Source organism: Cheilinus undulatus, linkage group 9 (assembly GCF_018320785.1).
Source record: "Cheilinus undulatus linkage group 9, ASM1832078v1, whole genome shotgun sequence".
NCBI classification, from domain to species: domain Eukaryota; kingdom Metazoa; phylum Chordata; class Actinopteri; order Labriformes; family Labridae; genus Cheilinus; species Cheilinus undulatus.
The window spans coordinates 15,529,863-15,549,603 of record NC_054873.1 but is presented as its reverse complement, the minus strand read 5'-3'; the positions used below and the strand labels follow the sequence as shown (position 1 = coordinate 15,549,603).

At 40.0% G+C, this 19,741-nt stretch overlaps 1 protein-coding gene across 2 annotated transcripts in view; it reads right to left on the bottom strand.

Moving 5' to 3' along the window:
* Positions 1–19,741, bottom strand: part of kcnq1.2 (potassium voltage-gated channel, KQT-like subfamily, member 1.2) — a 291,548-nt gene that overhangs the window by 243,691 nt on the left and 28,116 nt on the right. For both annotated transcript variants that reach the window (XM_041796564.1, XM_041796565.1), the window contains exons 5-9: positions 11,380–11,506; positions 8,721–8,799; positions 8,527–8,623; positions 3,989–4,129; positions 76–186 (exon numbers count right to left, since the gene is read on the bottom strand). In XM_041796564.1, the coding sequence (XP_041652498.1) occupies positions 76–186; positions 3,989–4,129; positions 8,527–8,623; positions 8,721–8,799; positions 11,380–11,506 (555 nt within the window). The remainder of the gene's footprint in view (positions 1–75; positions 187–3,988; positions 4,130–8,526; positions 8,624–8,720; positions 8,800–11,379; positions 11,507–19,741) is intronic.

Below are 19,741 nucleotides of genomic sequence, written 5' to 3'. Positions count from 1 at the left end.
ATTGTATCTATTCAAACTGCAAAGATATCAATAATAACATGATTTCTTAATAAATCAGGTTAAGATAATATTTACAGCAGGCAAAGCAAAGAAGGAGATGGCAAAGACACTGAAGCAGGAGGCGATGGCTTTTCCTATCCACGTCTGGGGAATTTTGTCTCCGTAGCCGATGGTGGTGACAGTCACCTAGAAGCAGAAAATAAGGAAAGGGCCTCTAAGATCAGGTAAGGAAATCTTATCCAGGCATGAGACATGTGGCAACAGAAAAGAAAAACATGCAGCATGCCTGATGTAATTTCAGCAAAATCTAGGTATCACCAATGCAGGTCGAACTACAAAGTGTCCCCTAAATAGGGTGTGCTTGGTGCAAGTAGAAGTGCTAAAGAGTATGTCAAAGACTTAAGCAACAAAATGAGCCAAGCAGGGAGCTCCCTGAAGATATATTTGGACAAAACTAATTAAAGAGTTATCAAATGCATTTTGCATGTTTAAAAAACTTTAATAACAAAATACAAGTGTCTACAGAGCACTCAATGCATAATTCTTCAGTTTACAATAGGAGTTTCACAATAAAGAAGTAGTTCATCAGTCATTCTGGCCTCTCTTCACCACTGTCAGCGATGTTCAGGGCATTTGAGGCTCCCGACCACTAATCCTCAGTGAGTGTAGGAATTTGCTGGGTTGAAGGAGGAAAACAAATACCTCTTGCATTTGCATGTACACCCACTCTGAAAGCTGAGCCAATTCTGACACATTCAGAGCTCACTTGGCTCACCAAGGGTGTCTATGGGGGTATCGCCGCATGAACCGCTGCTGTGCTCTAACACAAAGCGGCTGATGTAAGGTGAGATACTTAAAAGGGCTTTGGGAGTAAAAAAGAAGCAGAAGGGGCGGGAAGGGTGGGTGGGTGTACGTTGGGGGAGGGGGGTTAGGGGATCTAATCCTTCATCCACAAATCCAATGACTTAACAATGTCCTTGGACCATCAGAGTGGAATGGCCCACTCAAAAATACTTGTCCTATTCAGACTGTAGAGTGTGTAAAAAAACCTCAGAGGTTACAGACCAGGGGCCTCTAGCACCATATCTGTGTGAGATCCATCTAAAGTTGTGGTGTAAAGTTCACACCAAACACACCGTGCTGAAACCAGTCAGACATCAGATAGGCTATGTTCATATGGGATTTATTTCATATTCACCTGGGAAATGCCCCATACAAAGTGTTTGGGGAGGACAGGACTTTTCAAAAATAATCTCAGAGATGACTGGACTAAGAATCTGTCTGTCACATCCATTACAGGCCAATCAGAGCCACAAGACAAACCGAGTGTAGGCGTACCCAGCTCCTGTAATTAACGTGAACTCAGCACTCTGGCACTGTTGTAGTTTATGAATGGTGGAGCTAGTTGGTAGATAAAACTCATGCCGAGGCTGGTAGGTAGAAGTGCAAAAACATCTCTGAGAAAGGCTTTCCTGTGGTTCCTTGCTCCTCTTTCAATAAAGAAATGCTGTCCAGGTCTGATAAAAACTGCCCTTATACAACATCCAAGATAATCACTTCAGGAGCAGTCACTGGTATGGTCTTGCAACACAACTAAACCCCGCCTGTATCTATTGCAAACTCATTTTGAAGCCGATCGGGGGTAGGGCGAATACCATGAGAGGCTTTCAGTGCGATCCTTCCCTCTTCTTTTAATGAATCAGTGTGGTCCAGTCCTGATCAAACTGCTGCTATAATACAGCTACATCCCAGCTAACTGCTACACTTGCGACAGCCATTGCTATGGGCTTTCAGCTCAACTATACTCCGCCCATAGCTACTGCCTCTCCTCAATGATGCTGATTTGTCAGATCTGTGCTCAGACCCTGCAGAATCTTTTCAGATTTGCAAGGTGAATCTGCCTGACGATTTTCCATTAATCTATCTGCTTTGCTAGGTTGCTAGTTCTACTTTGAATGTCTCTGGCACATTTGGCACATCTAAAGATAAGCCTTTGTATTTGCATACTGACCCTCAACAGCTGCTGCTTTATTTAAGTTAATAAGGATCATCATGAAATAATTATGCTGACAGAGAGTGTTGCTACCTTAGCTCTGATCACATTGCTAAATTTTCCAGACTGCCAAGTGTTCAAGTGTTTTTTTACCTAGACATTCTTGCTCACCAAAACAATGAAGGCAATCAGCAAGTTCTTGCCAATCAGAAGCAGAGTAAGTTGTGTGGTGTTTTTTGGCCATCATACAAGATACTATGTTTGCAGACACCAAACACATCACCACAAACACACCATTCCCACTAGGAAGCACATGGTAGCCGCATCATGTTGTGGGGATCCTTCCTAGGCAGCATGCCCTGTAAGGCTTGTAAAAGTCAGGGGTAAAATGAATGTGGAAAAATATAGGAAAATCCTGTGACAATCTTAGTCAGTCTGAAAGAGAACAGCTTGGGAGATTTATTTTCCAGCAAGACAATGACAGGAAGCATACAGAGAAAGCTACACAGAAATGGTTTAAAGACAACAAGGTGAATGTTCTGGAGTGGCCAAATCAAAATCCAGACTTCAATGCTGTAGAGAATTTGTGGCAGGACAAATTCAAAGAAGAATGATTGAGACCTATCCACACGGATTCAGTGATTGCAGCAAGGGGTGCTTCTACTAAATACTGACTTAAAAAGGGGGTAAATATTAATGCAGTCACTCATTTACACTACATATAGTATCTATTCAATGGCACTGTAGCTATTAAATAGAAACAAATTTAAACAATCTGTTATTAGTTAAATGAAGAATAAATAAAAGAAAAGATTCTGATCTGTGATTGCATACGATTCATTTAGTTAAAAAGCCCATTCTCTTTATTTTCCATTTCACAGTGTGCTCTGTTTGAAAGTCTAAGGTTGTTGAAATATAACAGCGATTATGCAACAGTCTGCAAATGGAAAAGAAAAGTGGAAAGGGTAGGAGGATGACAGAGAAAGAGAGCCAGGGAGCATGAGAGAGAGAAAGGATGTGAATCATTGCATTAGCTTGTCCACCAGCTGTGCCCTGCACCTGCACATCCGAATGTGAAAATCATGCCAAGAGAAGGAATTCACGCTGGGAGAGCTTTGCAATCAGCTCACTCTAGCTTTGATTAACATCCACACAAGCACATACAAACTCACAAACCTCTTGGAACAGTGCATGATCGCTCTCAAGTTTACAGTCTCAAAAAAAAACAAAACAAAAGGAACAAATCTCGAGTTGGGATTCATTTTCTCAACCTCCTGAACAGAGCAACACAAATAAAAGCTTTTCTTCGACCTTCCATAGACCAGCGAGGACCCCGTGACCCCTCTAACCCTCGTTACATAGAGGGAATAATCCCACAATTAAAGTTTTAATTAAGGGAACTGACACTTTATATTGGTGCTCTAACAGTTCTTTGAGCCAAAGAGCCCAGAGGTGAATGGTTTTATTGCCGTGTCTTTGTGGTGCACTGATCCCCTGCACAAGGCTGCCATAGGTTTCTCATTACTCCCTGCTTTCAATTCAAATGTTTAATTAACTGCTCTGGAAACCTGAGCCCTCTGCATGGAGGGAAATAAGCAAAAACCAGCTCTGTGCACAGAAAAACATCAACACTTCTGCGTCTGTGTTGAGTGTTACAGCGACACATGCAAACTGAAAACACAAGGAGGTTAATAATTGCTCTAACTAGGGTGGCCAATCTCCATTTTTTTGATGAGGACTCTACTTAAGAGTGTATTATGCAGACTATTTGTTACAGCTCTTTAGAGAGTAGACTCTTTCTTCATGTGCACATGATGTTACCTTTCAGGAATGATAAATGTGTTGAGAAATTCAAGGAGCATTGAGGAACCTTGCTAATAAATGCACATTTAAACAAAATATCAAAAAACCCTACATGTAAAAACTAATACGTTAGCATGAGAGAAGTCCCTCTTAACTTGTACAATGTATGTTTTTAGAGTTGTGCTGCCTTACCACGCCCCACCACAAGGCATCAGCATAGCTGGAGAAGCCGGTCTTGCCCTCTTCATCCACAGCATCCTTCTCCGCCAAGTAGACAAAGTAAGAGGAGAAAATCAGGCCAAGGAAGCCGATGTACAAGGTGGTGATCAGCTCCTGAAAAACAAATCATTTACCAAGATCATATTATGACAATGTTTTATGAGTGATTTTATACTATAGTAAAGAACAATACACCGAATCAGTCCTAATATTGAAGTGAAATAAATGTGGGGCGTCAGTAGCCTAGCGGTTATGTTCGTAAGCCCCATGTACAGACTGTCACTAAAGTGGGCATCCTGGGTTCAAACTTGACCTATGGCTCAGTCATTCACCCACGCTCTCTCTCTCTCCAGTTTCTGAGCCTGTCTACTACCCTATTCTATAATAAAGGTATAACAAGACCAAAAATATACACTGTAAGAATAAGGTATTGACTGTCTGACCACCTACAGGGACCGTAATGACATTGTTTTCAAATACATGTACTTTAATACAGAGCTGTCCCCCATGTGCAGTGAGAACAGGTTCGACTGTTCTTGGAGGACTTGTGGAAATTTGTGCCCATCCATTGGGTATTTATGAGGTCAGGAACTGATGTAAGGTGAGAAGGCCTGGCTCACTATCTCTATTCCACTTCATCCCAAAGGTGCTTGATGAGGTTGAGGACAGGGCTCTGTGCAGGTCAGTCAAGTTCTTCCACACCAAGCTCATAAAACCATGTCTTCATAGTCCTTGCTTTGTGCATCGGGGCACAGTCATGATGAAATAGAAAAGGGCCTTCCTCAAACTGTCGCCACAAAGTTGGAAGCATAGCCTTGTCCAAAACATCTTGGCATGTTAAAGCATTAAGACTGGCCTTCACTGGAGGTAAGGGGTTTAGCCCCAACCCTAAAAAACAACCCCATACCATAATCCTTCCTCCATCAAATTTCCAAGCTGCAGTCAGGTAACATTCTCCCGGCATCCACCAAAAACTCAAGACTTACCCATCTGACTGCCAAACAGAGAGGCATGACTGAGATTGAGACCAAGCTTTCTGACACACATTTTGCCCCAGAATGCCTTGATAGTCTTGAGATTTCATTGTACCCTGCACAGATTCAAGACAGCCAGTTGTGCCAGATGCAGCAAAGCAGCCCCAGAACATAACCGAGCCTCCTCCATGTTTCAAAGTAGGTACAGTGATCTTTTCTTTGTAAGCTTCATTTTTGTGTCTGTGAACTTAAAGCTGATGTGACTTGCCAAAAAGCTCCAGTTTTGTCTTATGTGTCTAAAGGGCATTCTCCCAGAAGCTTAGTGGCTTGTCAATATGTGTTTTGGCAAATTCCAGGCCCTTATTTATGATGTATGCTATCACAGTGGAGTCTTCCTCAATCATCTTCAATTAAGTCCACTTTGGCTCAACTAGCGATGGATAGTGTGAGCTGACACTGATTTACCTTGACCTTGGCGTTCACCTCTAATGTCTTTGGAAGTTGTTCTGGCCTTTTTGGTTCTCATTCATATTATCCGTCTCTTTAAATTGTCATCAATTGTCTTCTTGTGGTCACGTCCGAGGTGGTTGCCTACAGTCCTGTGGACCTTAAACTTCGAAATAATATGGTCAACAGTAGTCACAGCAACATGAAGCTGCTTGGAGATAGTTTTATAGCCTTTACCTTTAACATGCTTGTCTATTATTTTCTTTCTAATCTCCTTGGACAACTGTCTCCTTAGCTTTTTGTGGTCCATGATCAACGTGGTACACACCATGCTACCAAACAGCACAGTGACTACTTTTCACCCTAAATAGGCAGACTGACTGATTACAAGTCTGAAGACACCTGTGATGCTAATTACAGGACACATCTTAGTTTAGCATGTCCTTATGGGCACATAATTTTACGTCTTTTCTAGGGGCACCGTTAATTTTAACCAGGCCAGTTTCATTAGTTTGTGTTTTTTAATTCTGTGGAGACACAATTCAAAAGCAAAGTTTGCTTTTCATTTGTTAATTTTTGGTTAAGTAGTATTAGTATTTGTCAGGTTTTCATCCTTTAACATAACAGTACCAACAATTTTCTCCATGTCTGTAGATGTTAATTGAAGAGAGCACTTTGTTGTTTTACTTTGCAGTGAGTGTTTTTGCACCACCTTCACTTGACTTCTTTTATTATCTTTTTATCAGAGCATCAGTGAAAACTAACCATGCTTGTTACATTAAGTGGGCGGTTGAGACCAAATTCAAATCAACCCCAAACCAAACAAAACCAGTCTGATTGTTTGAGAAGCAGCTGTCCCATCAGAAAAGGAGCAAAGTACTGAGTATTACATAAGCATTGCATAACATAACATTAGCAGCTTTAGTGACAATGACATGGGACTGTGTTGATAATTGTAGCAGTTAGAATCAGTTGGGTCCACAACAGCATGCTGTTCATTTGTGTGGTATTAGCAGGAACCACTGATCACTCAGAGACTAGATTGATAACTCTTATATCATTCTAATTTTTACAATTTAAATTCAAATAGCATATTATAGGGATCTGGCTCATCATATTGCAATTGTATTGCGTACCATAAGGTTGTAATATCTTTTTCATATTTTATATTATTTGCTAAGTCAAACAGCGCTGTGAAAGCTTACTGAGTTAAAATACTCTCTTAACCAATCATCATAAAGTACTTGGTATATTTCTTGCCTGCCCATTGAAACACTCCTAAAGGCGTTATATTTCCACTAAACAGAGCACATCATTTGCTAAAGTGATCATATGATAAAAGGAGAGAAGAAGCAACAAATCAAATTGCTTCATCCTACATTTACTTTCTTGACCTTTGCACACAAGCCTCACTGACTGTTTCTGCTTTTTCTCGTGCATCAAAGAGACAAAATGCCAGGTCGACTATAACCAAAGAACATAGTCTACTTCAGGGATTAGGAAGAGAACATTACATCCTCTGACTTCATCGTCTATCAGCCTGAGAAAATACTAAAACAAGTGTACCATGCTACAATGAAAAAAGTAGAGGGAACTTGTCAATCTCTTTCTCTTCTCCTTATAAAGTCAGGTCTGGTGCAGACGTATGCACATGTGTGCATGTTTTTCCGACTGGGAACACTGGATTTATTGTATTGAGCAGCACCAAGAGAGAGGCCTGTGCACTACTGTTATAAAAGCAGTAGGAGTCAACAGGTGGAGCAGTAGGTGGCACTACTCGTGAAAAAAGAGGGTCAAAGCCTCATTGCATTACAGTCTAAAGGTCATATCTTAGAGGCCAGTGAAGAAAACAGAGGCAGATTTTATCCACACAAATGGAGAGTTTTGAACAACTAAACCTATGGGCTCTTGGAAGAGTTCTGGAAAGAGATATGGTTGCTTTCTTTAGCGTGTCAATCCAGTATTTATTAACAATATGTTTCCAGTACAAAAAAGATATGTTTTCATCTTATATGCCACCTTTTCCACCTCTTCCGAGCTGCAAAAATGTTTTGATAATATTACTTGCTTCTTATCATATCATATTGCATGAATTGTATCATACTGTAAATAAATAAAATAATAAAAATTTCTGCCGATATTTACATCCGATTCTTGCCTGTGTATTCAAGCATACATTTACTGTAATTTTTTTCCATACTTACTAATAAATGAGAGTTTTAGGCTGAACCAACAGACATATGTCAGTTAAATTCTTCTTCTTTATTCATCCTCATTCTTTAAACTTTAGAGTGTTTTTTAAGAACTAAAGTTTGTCTCCTCGGTCATCCTAAAACCTTAAAGTGTGTCCAAAAGGACTGAAATTTCTTGTCCGAAAAGCATGTTTCAATATCAGTATCGATATCGGTATCGTCTAAAATGAATCTGTAAATATCGGCATATCGGGTATCGACAAAAATCCAATATCTTGCATCCCTAACATCATACTGTACCGTGCTGTACCATACCAAATCAAATTGTATTACATGGATCAGATCTTACTGCACATATTGTATTATATCAAACTGCAATATTATATTGTATCGCAAATACCATTTTTTTGTTATGTAACATATCATACTACATTTTATGGTTTCGTATGGTACGATATTGTACTGTATTGTAAACTACCATATTGTTTCCAATTTTATTATATTGTAGTGTTCTGTATGATATCATTTCCTAACATATTCTATTGTATCCTATCAAATACCATCTCATTTTATAAATAAAAGTGTAACCACATTAGCTTACACAGAATCATTCTTAAGCATCAAGTCATGAATCTTTAAAAAAAAAAAACTTCTGACACATAAATGTTGTATTTGCCCTCTGGTTTCTACATGAATAATAGTAACACCCTGTAGCTGCCATGAACCGTCCTCTTCACTGAGCACCAGGCTTCCATACAGACACTGCAATTCTCGCAAGACATGAACATGTGTTTACTACGGTGTCTCGTAATGCACAAACCGTGCATGTTGAGCACGTAAGGATATTACAATAACTACCTTGAAAAAGAATTTTTACTCATTAAAAAGCTCAACATACCTGTCGATGGATAAAAACTACAGATCCCAGGAGCCGCCATGTTCCTCCCTGCCGATCCACATGTAGCATACGAAGGATTTGGAGGAAACGGATCCCCCTGAAACACACAACAGTACAATATTTGTCTTTCTATCCTCTGATCCACCTCTGACTCTCAAAAAATAATGAAATGCTGAACATTATAGTCACCCTACCTGATGGCGGACGTAGCAAACACTTGGCCGTTGGACCCTACACCAAGCACAATTATTGAGGCAATGACCACAATCAAATCTGTAAGAGAGAGAGACATGGGAAGATCATCAAAAAAAGGAAAGAGGAAAAATGTACAGTGCTTAACATATTTATTGGAACACCTGTCTCAGAGACCATCCAGCATCATGAAGTGCTTCATTGCAGACTCTTTCATTTTCAGTGAGCTCTCCACGTTTTACCATTTTGAACAGGAATGAGGAATTTCAAACTGAATTCACCATTTTATACACAAATTTGAGCTGGCTCACTGGGCTTCTCTGAGAAGTCAGAAATTAATCAAGCATAACATTCAACCACTAAAACTTTTTTTTCTGTTCAGGAAAGCAAGTCAGTAACTATAATTTGACATATTAATCAGGAAATAATAATGTGCTTTACTATTTTTTCAGGTTTTTTGTAAATCATTAAATTTGAGGATTGCATCCTGGGGGCCTCCCCATTAAATGTACTGTAGTGCTGTATTTGGAAATAACGTGTGATTGCAGTTTTGGACAAAATGCAATTTCCAATTGCAATTACAATATAGTACACAAATGGTATCATGAGTGTACTTGCTTGGTTATCAAGGGAAATGCACAGAATAATAAGACCAAGCTTTCTGACACTGGGCAGAACATTTTGCCCCAGAATGCCTTGATAGTCTTGAGATTTCATTGTACCCTGCACAGATTCAAGACAGCATGTTCCAGATGCAGCAAAGCAGCCCCAGAACATAACCAAGCCTCTTCCATGTTTCACAGTGGGTACAGTGATCTTTTCTTTGTATGTTTCATTTTTGTGTCTGTGAACTTAGGGCTGATGTGACTTGCCAAAAAGCTCCAGTTTTGTTGCATTTGTCTAAAGGAGTGTTTCTTAACTCAAAACATACAAATATTAAGGAGCATTTAAGAAATACAAAACCTGAAGGTTTCACAGAACTGCCTTCAAAATAAATCAATTCTTTCTTTTCTAAAAGTTTTTCATTTTTGGAAACTAAAGGCACTTCTACATAGTGCAACAGTGGCACTTTTGTTAACTTAAAGTTCTCCTAAATGCATTTTTGTAAACCTTTCAAATGCTACTGAACACAAAAATAATTCCAGCCTTCTTTGCCATAATGTAATTGCACAGGCTGACATTGCGATTGCAACTGCAATCTGATTAATTGTGCAGCGCTAATGTACTGTATGTAAATAAGGGAACATAAAAAATTTGGTGCAATGGGGCACAGGTGGCCAAGTGGTTAAGGCACGCCCCATGTACGTGGAGGGCCTGGGCTCGAATCCAGCCTGAGGTCCTTTACCACATGTCTCTCCCCCGCTCTTATTCCTGTTCCTGACTCTATCCACTATCCTCCTCTATCAAATAAAGGCACAAAAATGCCCAAAATAAACCTTAAAAAAAATTTGGTGCAAAATCGCCCCCATCCAGTCATCCATTTTCTACCACTTATCCAGGGCCTGGAAGCAGGGGCAGAAGGCTTAGCATGTATGCCCAGACATCTCTCTCCCCAGTGGCATTATCCAGTCATTCCTGGAGAATTCCAAGGTGTTCCCAGGCCAGATGAGATATATAATGCTTCCAGTGAGTCCTGGGTCTACCCTGGGGTCTCCTCCCAGTTTTACATGCCCACAAGACCTCCACAGGGAGGCAACCAGGAGTAATCCTAATCAGATGCCCAAACCACTTCAACTGCACCTTTCCAGATGAAAGGAGCAGTGGCTCCACTTTGAGCTTCCTCCAGATGTCCAAGCTCCTCATCCTATCTCTCTAATCTCATTCTTTCTGCCATTAAGCCAACAGTCCAATCTGCCTGTCAGTCCCACAGTCCATTCTTACTTCACTCGGGAATAAGACCCCAAGATACTTGAACTCCCTCACTTGGAGCAAAGGCTAACTCCCCACCCAGAGAGAGCAATTCACCAAGAACCATGGCCTTGGACTTGAAGGTGCTGACCCTGATCCCAATCGCTTCACACTCCGCTACAAATCAACCCAGTACATGCTGGAGGTCTCCGGCTGACGAAGCCAACAGAACCACATCATCTGCAAAAAGCAGAGATGAAATTCTGAGGTCACACAACCTGAAACCCTCCTACCCCTGGCAGCACTTTAAGATCCTGTCCATGAAAATCACAAACAGAATCTGGGATAAAGGGCAGCCCTGGAGGAGGCCAACATGGAACATGTCCGACATGTCCACACCTGTTCAATGAGGGTTCCTTTAATGAGATAAGACTGAATAACTCTTGTGTATGCTAAATCCTAAAATTGATAATCCCTTTACTTTCAGAACGATCTTTGTACTGAAATCAGTGTTCATCCTTATATATGAGTTTAATCCCATTTCAAAATATGTTGAAGGCTTTTAGGTGTTTGGTTGGTGTTTGAAATGCTTTGCCAAATGTGTCTTTGTCTCTTCTCTTTAATTTTGGAGTTGTAAATGGAGCTGCTGTGATCCAAGTCAAATTTAAGACTGATAAAGCTCAATCAAATCAGATCAAAATCAAAGTAATGTTTTACATTACCAAGATAATCTACAACATTAATCTTTGAGAGCACCTGAAGACATTCATTGTATTAAAAAAGGGGAGACAAGTAAGAAAACACCAGGTGCACCTATGATTGATATGGGCTTCCTGATAAAGCGGAGGCGTCCTTTGATGCCAGCATATTTGCTCCGACAGCCGGCCGACCACAGCCGCACCACATATTCCGTGCCAAAGAACAGCACCAGCACGATTTCCTGAAACACAAAGCAAACACAGAGAATAAAAGGCTAAGCACCATTTTTAAAAGCGATGATAACAAAATGCCATGTAAGACTAATCTAAAATTATTAAGGCCATTATAATCAATAAGTATGATTTAAGATGTGATATGGCAGGTTTGTGAGGTAGAGAAAGAGAAGCACTGAGGTGGTCTAGTAGCAGCGAGATCACCCAGGAGGAGAGATGAGGGTTGATAACATGGCTGATGACAGATCGTATTGAGACGGGGTCAATGGCTAAGTGATTGGAGCCGCAGGGAGAAATACCATCACTGCTACCTCACAGATAAGAAAGCTAAGTAATCAGCCTTGTTTCAACCTTTTTGTTATGCTTACAAAACTTGAAATAAAAGAAAGTAAAATTAGAGCTTGACATTGAGTTTGGTGTTTTTAGATTGTGTTCTAAAACGTGCCCTTGTGCATTTTCTTCTCATATATTTGTGTTGCTGTGAATCCATTACCAGACAGAGATCGTTTTCCAGGCCACCGTGCATGCATAATATTTAGCCACCGTACTGTCTGTTAAAACCTAAGGGCCCGTGTGGGTGGCCATCTCGTTGATTGCTTGAACTAGCTGCTCCCTGACCGCCCCTTGTATGAAACTTAATACGCTGAGCCCTGCTGCAATAACACAGCAGCACTGAGCCCCCAAAACAATGAGCTGTCAGTCAAAGCAGACGTTACTCTGGATGGCAAGAGTGTCACTCTGCTATCAGCACAAAGAGAAATTCACTGATGTGTAGATTTAATGGCACAGAAAAATAAGCTTTGTTTTAATGCCAGCGTAAGGCCATCAGGGTCATCACAGTGACAGATTCTTTTGGTGTCTTCCTGTTTTTTTTTTTTTTAGCTTGGCCTCTTTTCATTAATTAATCATGTTTACAGCTTTAAATTTTGCACTTCAATGATCCGGCCTGAGCTTCCTATACCCTTCATTCATCTGCGTGAATTGCTCATTTTCTGTCACAGAGTGAAAGACAAAGAGAGAGGAAGAAAAAGAGGCAGAATTGAAGACAGACAGGCAGAAATGGTTCAGTAGATCTCTATAACATAGCCTGATAATCAGACTGAATTACCATTCGGTTTCACTTCATTCGTTCAGATTTGAATCGCTGAACAAATCGGAGACTTGGGCTGGCATTCAGGGGTCCGGAGCCAAGCTACCTTTAACATCCAGTTCAGTTGAACTTGACCAGTCAGCCATAGCCTTATTGTTTGTGAATAAGAGTAAGAGACTGGGTTTCAAGTCCATGTTGCTGTGTCTATATGACACTGAATAGCCCATGGACAGTTCTGGCAAATAGACAATTACAGACAAATAATGTGGGAAGTTTGACTGCTATACATAGATCCTCCTGAGTTAACCCCAAACGCAGTGTATAGTTTTCTTTGTAAATTTTCATCATTTCATAAAATTACAAGGATAACAATAATAACAGGAGATGGAAGACAAATAGAGAAGAAGAAGAAAAGGAAAAAGGAAGAAACAGAAAAAACCCCAATTCCAATAAAATTTGGGACATTGTTTAGAATTTAAAAAACAGAAAACAGTGATTTGCTAATCCTTTTCCACCTATAGTCCAATAAAATGGGGGCAGGAGCCTGTGTACCACTGTGTTCAATCTACTTTTCTTCTAACAACAGTCAGTAATTGTTTTGGGATTGTTATTGACTGAAAGTAGATTCCTTTCAAATCCTTGCCTGATATACAGTCATGCATATGTTTTAGGCATGTAGGGTACTAAGGAGTAATCACAGGTCATGGGTTTCTTTTGTTTGGGCCTTTTCACCCCTGGTCATATGCTTGGAGCCCACCAACAGTTTTTGGGCCCTTGGGACATCCACGACCAAGGGCTTGTGGCAACCCTAATACCTACCCTGACAGTAGTACCATAGGTGTAACGTACTTGCTCCTGGTAATTTTCAAGGAAATCCAGAGCATGACCTGGGTTGTGTCAATACTCCCCACCAATGGTGCCCTCAGGCGGGCTTTCTCACCATTACATGGTTTACCTTAACCCTGAAGTTTTGGCCCAAACATGCCTAAAAGTTCTGCACAGTACTGTAAATATACAGTGCAGGGTTATCATTATCAAATATTCTCACTTGGCTGGATAGAGACTGAAAGTTCTAAACCTGGTCAGTGCATGATGACTCAGTACATGCCAGGACCCAGATGTATGTAGCTTTGGACAAAAGTGTCCACTAAATGACATTGTAGCATTTCATAAAGTGCCACATATTTAGATGTGCCACACATTTTCATTTGGAGACAGGTCTGGACTGCATGCAGCCCAGCCTAATATCTGCTCCCTTTGACTGTGACGCCATGCTGTTGTAACTCGTGCAGAATGTGGCCTGAAATATTAGGGACGTCCCTGAAAAATGCATTGTCTGGATTAAGCATACATTGCTCCAAAACCTTTAGGTACTTCTGTGGCAATGGTGCCTTCACTGATGTGGAAGTGACCCATGTCATGAGCACTAATACACCTACACTCAATCACAGACGCTAGCTTTTAAACTTTCCATTGATAACAATGCAGATGGTCCTTTTACTCTTCCATCAGGAGGGACTGACAGGCATTATTTAAAAAAAAAATTGGAATATGGACTTATCAGACCACCCGTGCACTTTTCCACCTTAGGTCAGTTAATCTAAGATGAACTTAGAACCAGAAAAGTTGGCAGCACATCTGGATTTTGTAACTACAGGGACCCACTGTGGTGACTGACATTGGTTTTTCAAAGTGTTCCCAAGCCCACCCTTTCATATCTATCACAAAATGATGCCTGTTTTTACTGCAATACTACCTGAGGGATTGAAGGTCATGGGCATTTAATGTTAATTTTTGGCCTTTCCCCTTATGTACAGAGATTGTTCCAGAATCTCTCGATTTTTTTCATGATATTATGGACTGCAAAATCTATTAGTATCTTTCAATTGTACTTTGAGGAATGTCATTAACCTTTTGGACTTTACCACTGCAGTCTTTGTTAAAGTGTAGAACCTTTTGCCATTGTTGAGTTGAGTTTTGAATACTAAGCTTTTCAGAAGTGCTCCATTTATACCCAATCATGGTGCCATCACCTGTTTCAAATCAACGCACTTAACAGAGGGTAATCCAGGTGCTTTTAAAGCATCCAGCTTGTTGCAGGCATCAGATTTTTCAAACTCAAATAACTATATCAGTTTTTACCATTTTGAACATGAAATACTTCTTTGGGCTGTATTCAGATAAACAGGATTTGTAAACCAGTGTATTCTGTTTCTATTCACATTTTACACAGCGTCTCAACTTTTCAAAGAGCACACAGTCAACCCTTAGCATCAGCCCCAACACAAAATACTCCCTGCATCCTGATTGATGGAGTTTACTACTTATGGCATCTGGTTACCATTTGAAAGTCAAAGGTACACATGAATTTGGAGATTTACAGAGATTAGTCATGATAATTCCATAAAATGGGTCACCCAGATGTCAGCATAGTTCTATATGTGTACCAGTGACCTGCAACGACATGTTTACTGAAATAGCTTCCTGTTCACGCAGTGATAATCTCATAAAACCAGTCAAGAATAAAGCTTGTTCAGGGAACTTGAGAATTATGGTATTAGTGGCATATTGATTCGATTGCTTCATCTGTGCGGGAATATACAGCTACAAGTGCTTTACAAAAGCTTTGAAACTCACGGATCGGCACAATACAGTTAAATAGCTTTGGCATTGATTTAGGAGACCTGATAATTATTTCGATCCCATTTAGACTGCACACTATTTCTCATAGCTCATTTCTCATCTGTCTGAGAATTTATAAACATTGCATACAGCAGATTCTTCTACAAGCTAAAGCTACTAAAACTAGTGATGAGGATTATGGAGGAATATAGTTGGACACAGTTATGATGCAGCACTCTCTTAGACTTGTACTGTTCCAGTAGAAGTATTAGGGACGTCCCTGAAAACCCATTGTCTAAATTAAGCACACACTGCTTGGGTACTTCTCATTGTCAATGGTGCCTTCACAGACGTGGAAGTGACCAATGTCATGAGCATTAATACACCTACACTCAATCACAGACGCTAGCTTTTAAACTTTCCATTGATAGCAATGTGGATGGTCCTTTTCCTCTTCCATCAGGAGGGACTGACAGGCATTATTTCCCCCCCAAAAAATTGGAAAAGGAGACTGTGACTTTCATGTACTTGGAGGAGTGGCTCTCATATCATTGTGTTTGGATGTATGGCTGCACAAATATCATGATTTCATCATAACCATTTGATGGGATTTCTCTCTGAACATATGACAAATGTTACAGATGACTTAGAGGTATAAGGCACGCTCCATGTACGTGATCAGCCCAGGTTTGAGTCCGGCCTGTGGCACTTTCCCCTATGTCTCACTGCAGCTCTCTCATTCCGGTGTCTGATCCTGTCCACTGTCCTCCTCTGTCAATAAAAAAGCCCAAAAATATCCTCACAGTCACACAGACCAGTGATGAAAATAAGAAGTACAAACTTAACAAACGGCCACACTTCACTCCCTAGGCCCTCCTACGGTGGACCTTTATGAATATGTTTTCAATAACAAAAAAAGTTGTGTTTCTGTACAAAAATATAAAAATTAATGTTTGAACTGTTATTGACTTCAGTCTGTCACCCGTTTTAATTCATGGAGCCTCGTTTGAGAGACCATCAAGAATGCCGTTTTTGGAAACACATCATCTGCACCAAAGCCACACATCTAACCGAACAGACGAAAAGTTGCCTCTACAGGAAAACTGTTGACAAAACACAGGCAGAAAGGAAGACGAAGTGAAAACCCATGTGGCACGTGTGTGAGTCTGAGTGTTTGTGTGCTTCTGTGCCTCCTGTCCAGCCTGGCTGGCTTTACTTTGGCAGCAGCCCTGAAGGCCAAATATCCTGAAGGACTAATGTCCCCTCCGCTGTCCAAAACAAGCAGCCAGTGACTCACAGATGTCAGCTAACCCTGAACTTTCTAAGTATAGCAACTACGGCCACTATATGCCACCATGACACCACTCACAGAGCTCCGCCTCCTGAAATGACCACACAGATTTCATGTCTGTGGATTAGACACAGATAAGATAAAGCATTATCTTAGCTTACATTAAATATTTGGCTACAATTTGCAATATGTAGGTGTACAAATAAAGAGAAAAGATTATAGTTGTGTGTTTGGAGACTGTTCTTTAGTATTCTTAATGCCTTATGTAGATTTTTCCTCTGATTAATTAAAATAAAGCTCCAAACAAGTAAGATGTGACTGGAGGGAAAACAAATACTCAAAAAAGAAAAAAAGAAAAAGATATGATGGCGAGTTTTTTTGGCTCCTCTTGGAATAACCCCACTAGTCAGTCTTTAAACAGTGCTCACAAAAAGTTTACAGAACACGGTGTCCCTTTGTCCTGTGTTTGCTCACGGTGCTTAGGAGGTGGTACAGTACATGTGTGTTTTTGTAATTGTGTGTTTGTCCATGCCAGTGTATGAGCAGCCTTTGTGTGAGCGCCTGTGTAAACTTCAGCAGCTCTGAGTGTATTTATATTAACAATGTGCCAGAGAGAGACAAATGATGCAAGCTCTTTGTAGAGTTTCCAAACAGGAGCTGTAATTTTCTCTACCTGTTGTAAGCCTCTGGATTTATTGCATCACTTAGCAGCCTTAACAGCCCAATAAGCCACCAAAAAAGTTAATTTAACAGCATGTATCAGAGGGAGCAGCCAGTGTGGAGCCAAAGAGGTGTCTTCACAGTAGAGGCTCATAGTCATTCCCATGCTAATTATGTAGAGTGCACACATGCTTCTTAATGTAAAAGGCTTTAGCTGAATGCACACAGGTCATGAACATCTACATTAACTGATGGGGATTATTCTTTTACAGCTTTGTGAAATCATTGGCTGTAAGATGGCGGGACAAACTCTCAGCCAAGATCTTCTGTCTCCATCATGTGGAAAGATGGTGGTACTGCAGGGCCTATGACTGTAAACAAGCCATCTGTATCGCTCTTATTTCACCAAAACGTTCATAGTAATAATAAAATTAACTGTAACACCAAACTCTTTATTAGATGTACAAAATTAACTGCTAAATAATACGAATACCTAATTAGCCAATCACATGGCAGCAATTAATGCATGTAGATGTGGTGAAGAAAACGTAGTGAAGTTCAAACCAAGCATCAGAAACAGAGCTAATTTTGCAGCTATTCAAGATTTCTGTTAACCTTTTAGATTAAAAAGCCGTTAAGTTCTAGTCACACACTATCTCCTTCAAACTTTTAAGGTTTAAGCCTAGTTTAAGTCAACAAAAAAACCAAAACATTGAACCCAGGTTTAGTAACTGCATTATTATAACTGTAAAACACTCGTTTAATGTACTGTCAATACTTTCACTTAAAACAAATGAATTAAAATACTGATCTGCATTTATTCTTAGTGGTGTAGTTTAACATCAAGCATGGTGAACATTAACTTTGTCCATATTGATACAGATATTCATTGGTGATATATTATTTGAAAACTAGTGTAGTTATGACAGAAAATATTGTGAATATTAATGGTAGCAAGTAGTGATGTACTGAACGCCACACTCTCCGAGATCGAAACAAGACCAAGGCCTTAAAAATCAATTTTAAAAACCATGACAAGGTTGAACAGTTAAGAGCATTCTCTCTTTAATTTTAGTTTTCTCTTTAATAAATTTGACAGATAAAAACAAAGTGTCTGCAACTCTTTCAAAGCACAACATGCAAAAATCTCAAATCTTAACAAATTTGTTTAACTAACTTCTTGTAAAAAAATAAATCCTTCTATGTATTTAAAAGCCACTGACAAGTCTGGAATGATTTCAAATATCTGAAAATGGGATCTTCATTTAGATTTGTCAGGTAAATGAGGCCTAAAGTAAGTGTTCAGAGATATTTCTGACCAGAAATATGATGGACTGATGTCTGAGTTTTTGCAGGTGTAGCTATTTGTTGTTTCAGCAAGTTATTCTCCTTATTATCACATTAATCTAGTCGAAGAATAGCAGATAAGTGCTGGTCTCAACCGGTCTTGATGGAAAATCCCGAGTCCGGCCAGTCCGAGACCCAGACAAGACTGGGTAAAAATGCTCTTGAGTCCGGATCTGGACTAAATGGACTGAGTATGTAAAACCTGTAATATCTGTTTTGTTCTTTTTAATTTACCAATTACATGTGCAGCTAAGTGACATCACAGTGCCAGTGGGGACGGGAACATGGTGGCCTCCTGGTGAGTTTATAAACTCAAAATGCATAACATATTAGGGCTGTCGCGATATACCGATACTGACGATAATCGTGGTATTAAAAAATAAAATTTCAATATCGTGTTAAAATGTGCATATGATAATATCGTGTAAAAGATCCAGTGCCACTTGAACACAGTTTGTTTTCTACATCCGCCCCTGTTTTCTTCCGCCCTGTTTCGTCTCCCTCCTGTAGCACCCCAACAACCCCTCCCCCTTCCTCCTCACAAACAAACACTGACCCCCCACAATGACACAGCAGCTGCAGTACCTCCTTAGACAGGCATTTTTAGTGTAATTCATCTGCCAAAAGAGAGAACACAACATAAATAAAGTTTAAGATAAATTTGATTAATTGTCCCATTATTATTTGATTTTTTTATTTAAATCATGATAATATCATTATCATGACATTTTTTCGCCCACGATAATCGTGAAGTGAAAATCTGATATCGTGACAGCCCTAATATATATAGAGAGTTTTTTAGTTCAATATGCGTATGAGAGACACAAATATTCCAACAAGATGAACTTGTCTGACCATGTAGAGTTCCTTTTAACACACCAGATATGTTGGAATAAGGTTGCTGAAAAACACTGAGAGCTACATGTGACTGATTTTTGAGACCGTTAGAAAGTTTTTCCCCTTTTTCCTAGCTGGGTTTAATTTGGGAAAGGTAAATATGTGGGTTGGCTACATCACCGGCCCCCAGCGGGGAATTACACCACCCCTCAAACAGTTCAACTCAGTACAGTCTGTTAGCTGATGCCACTGCCTTTACTGAAAGTTAACAGCCAGTTAAATACTTTTTTGTTTTAGTTCAGTGTAAGGTTAATCTCCCAAATCTATCAGAAACAGTAGCCTATGGATCATTTAAAGTATCATGATAGAAAGATTTGAGTCAGAAATGGACTTTGT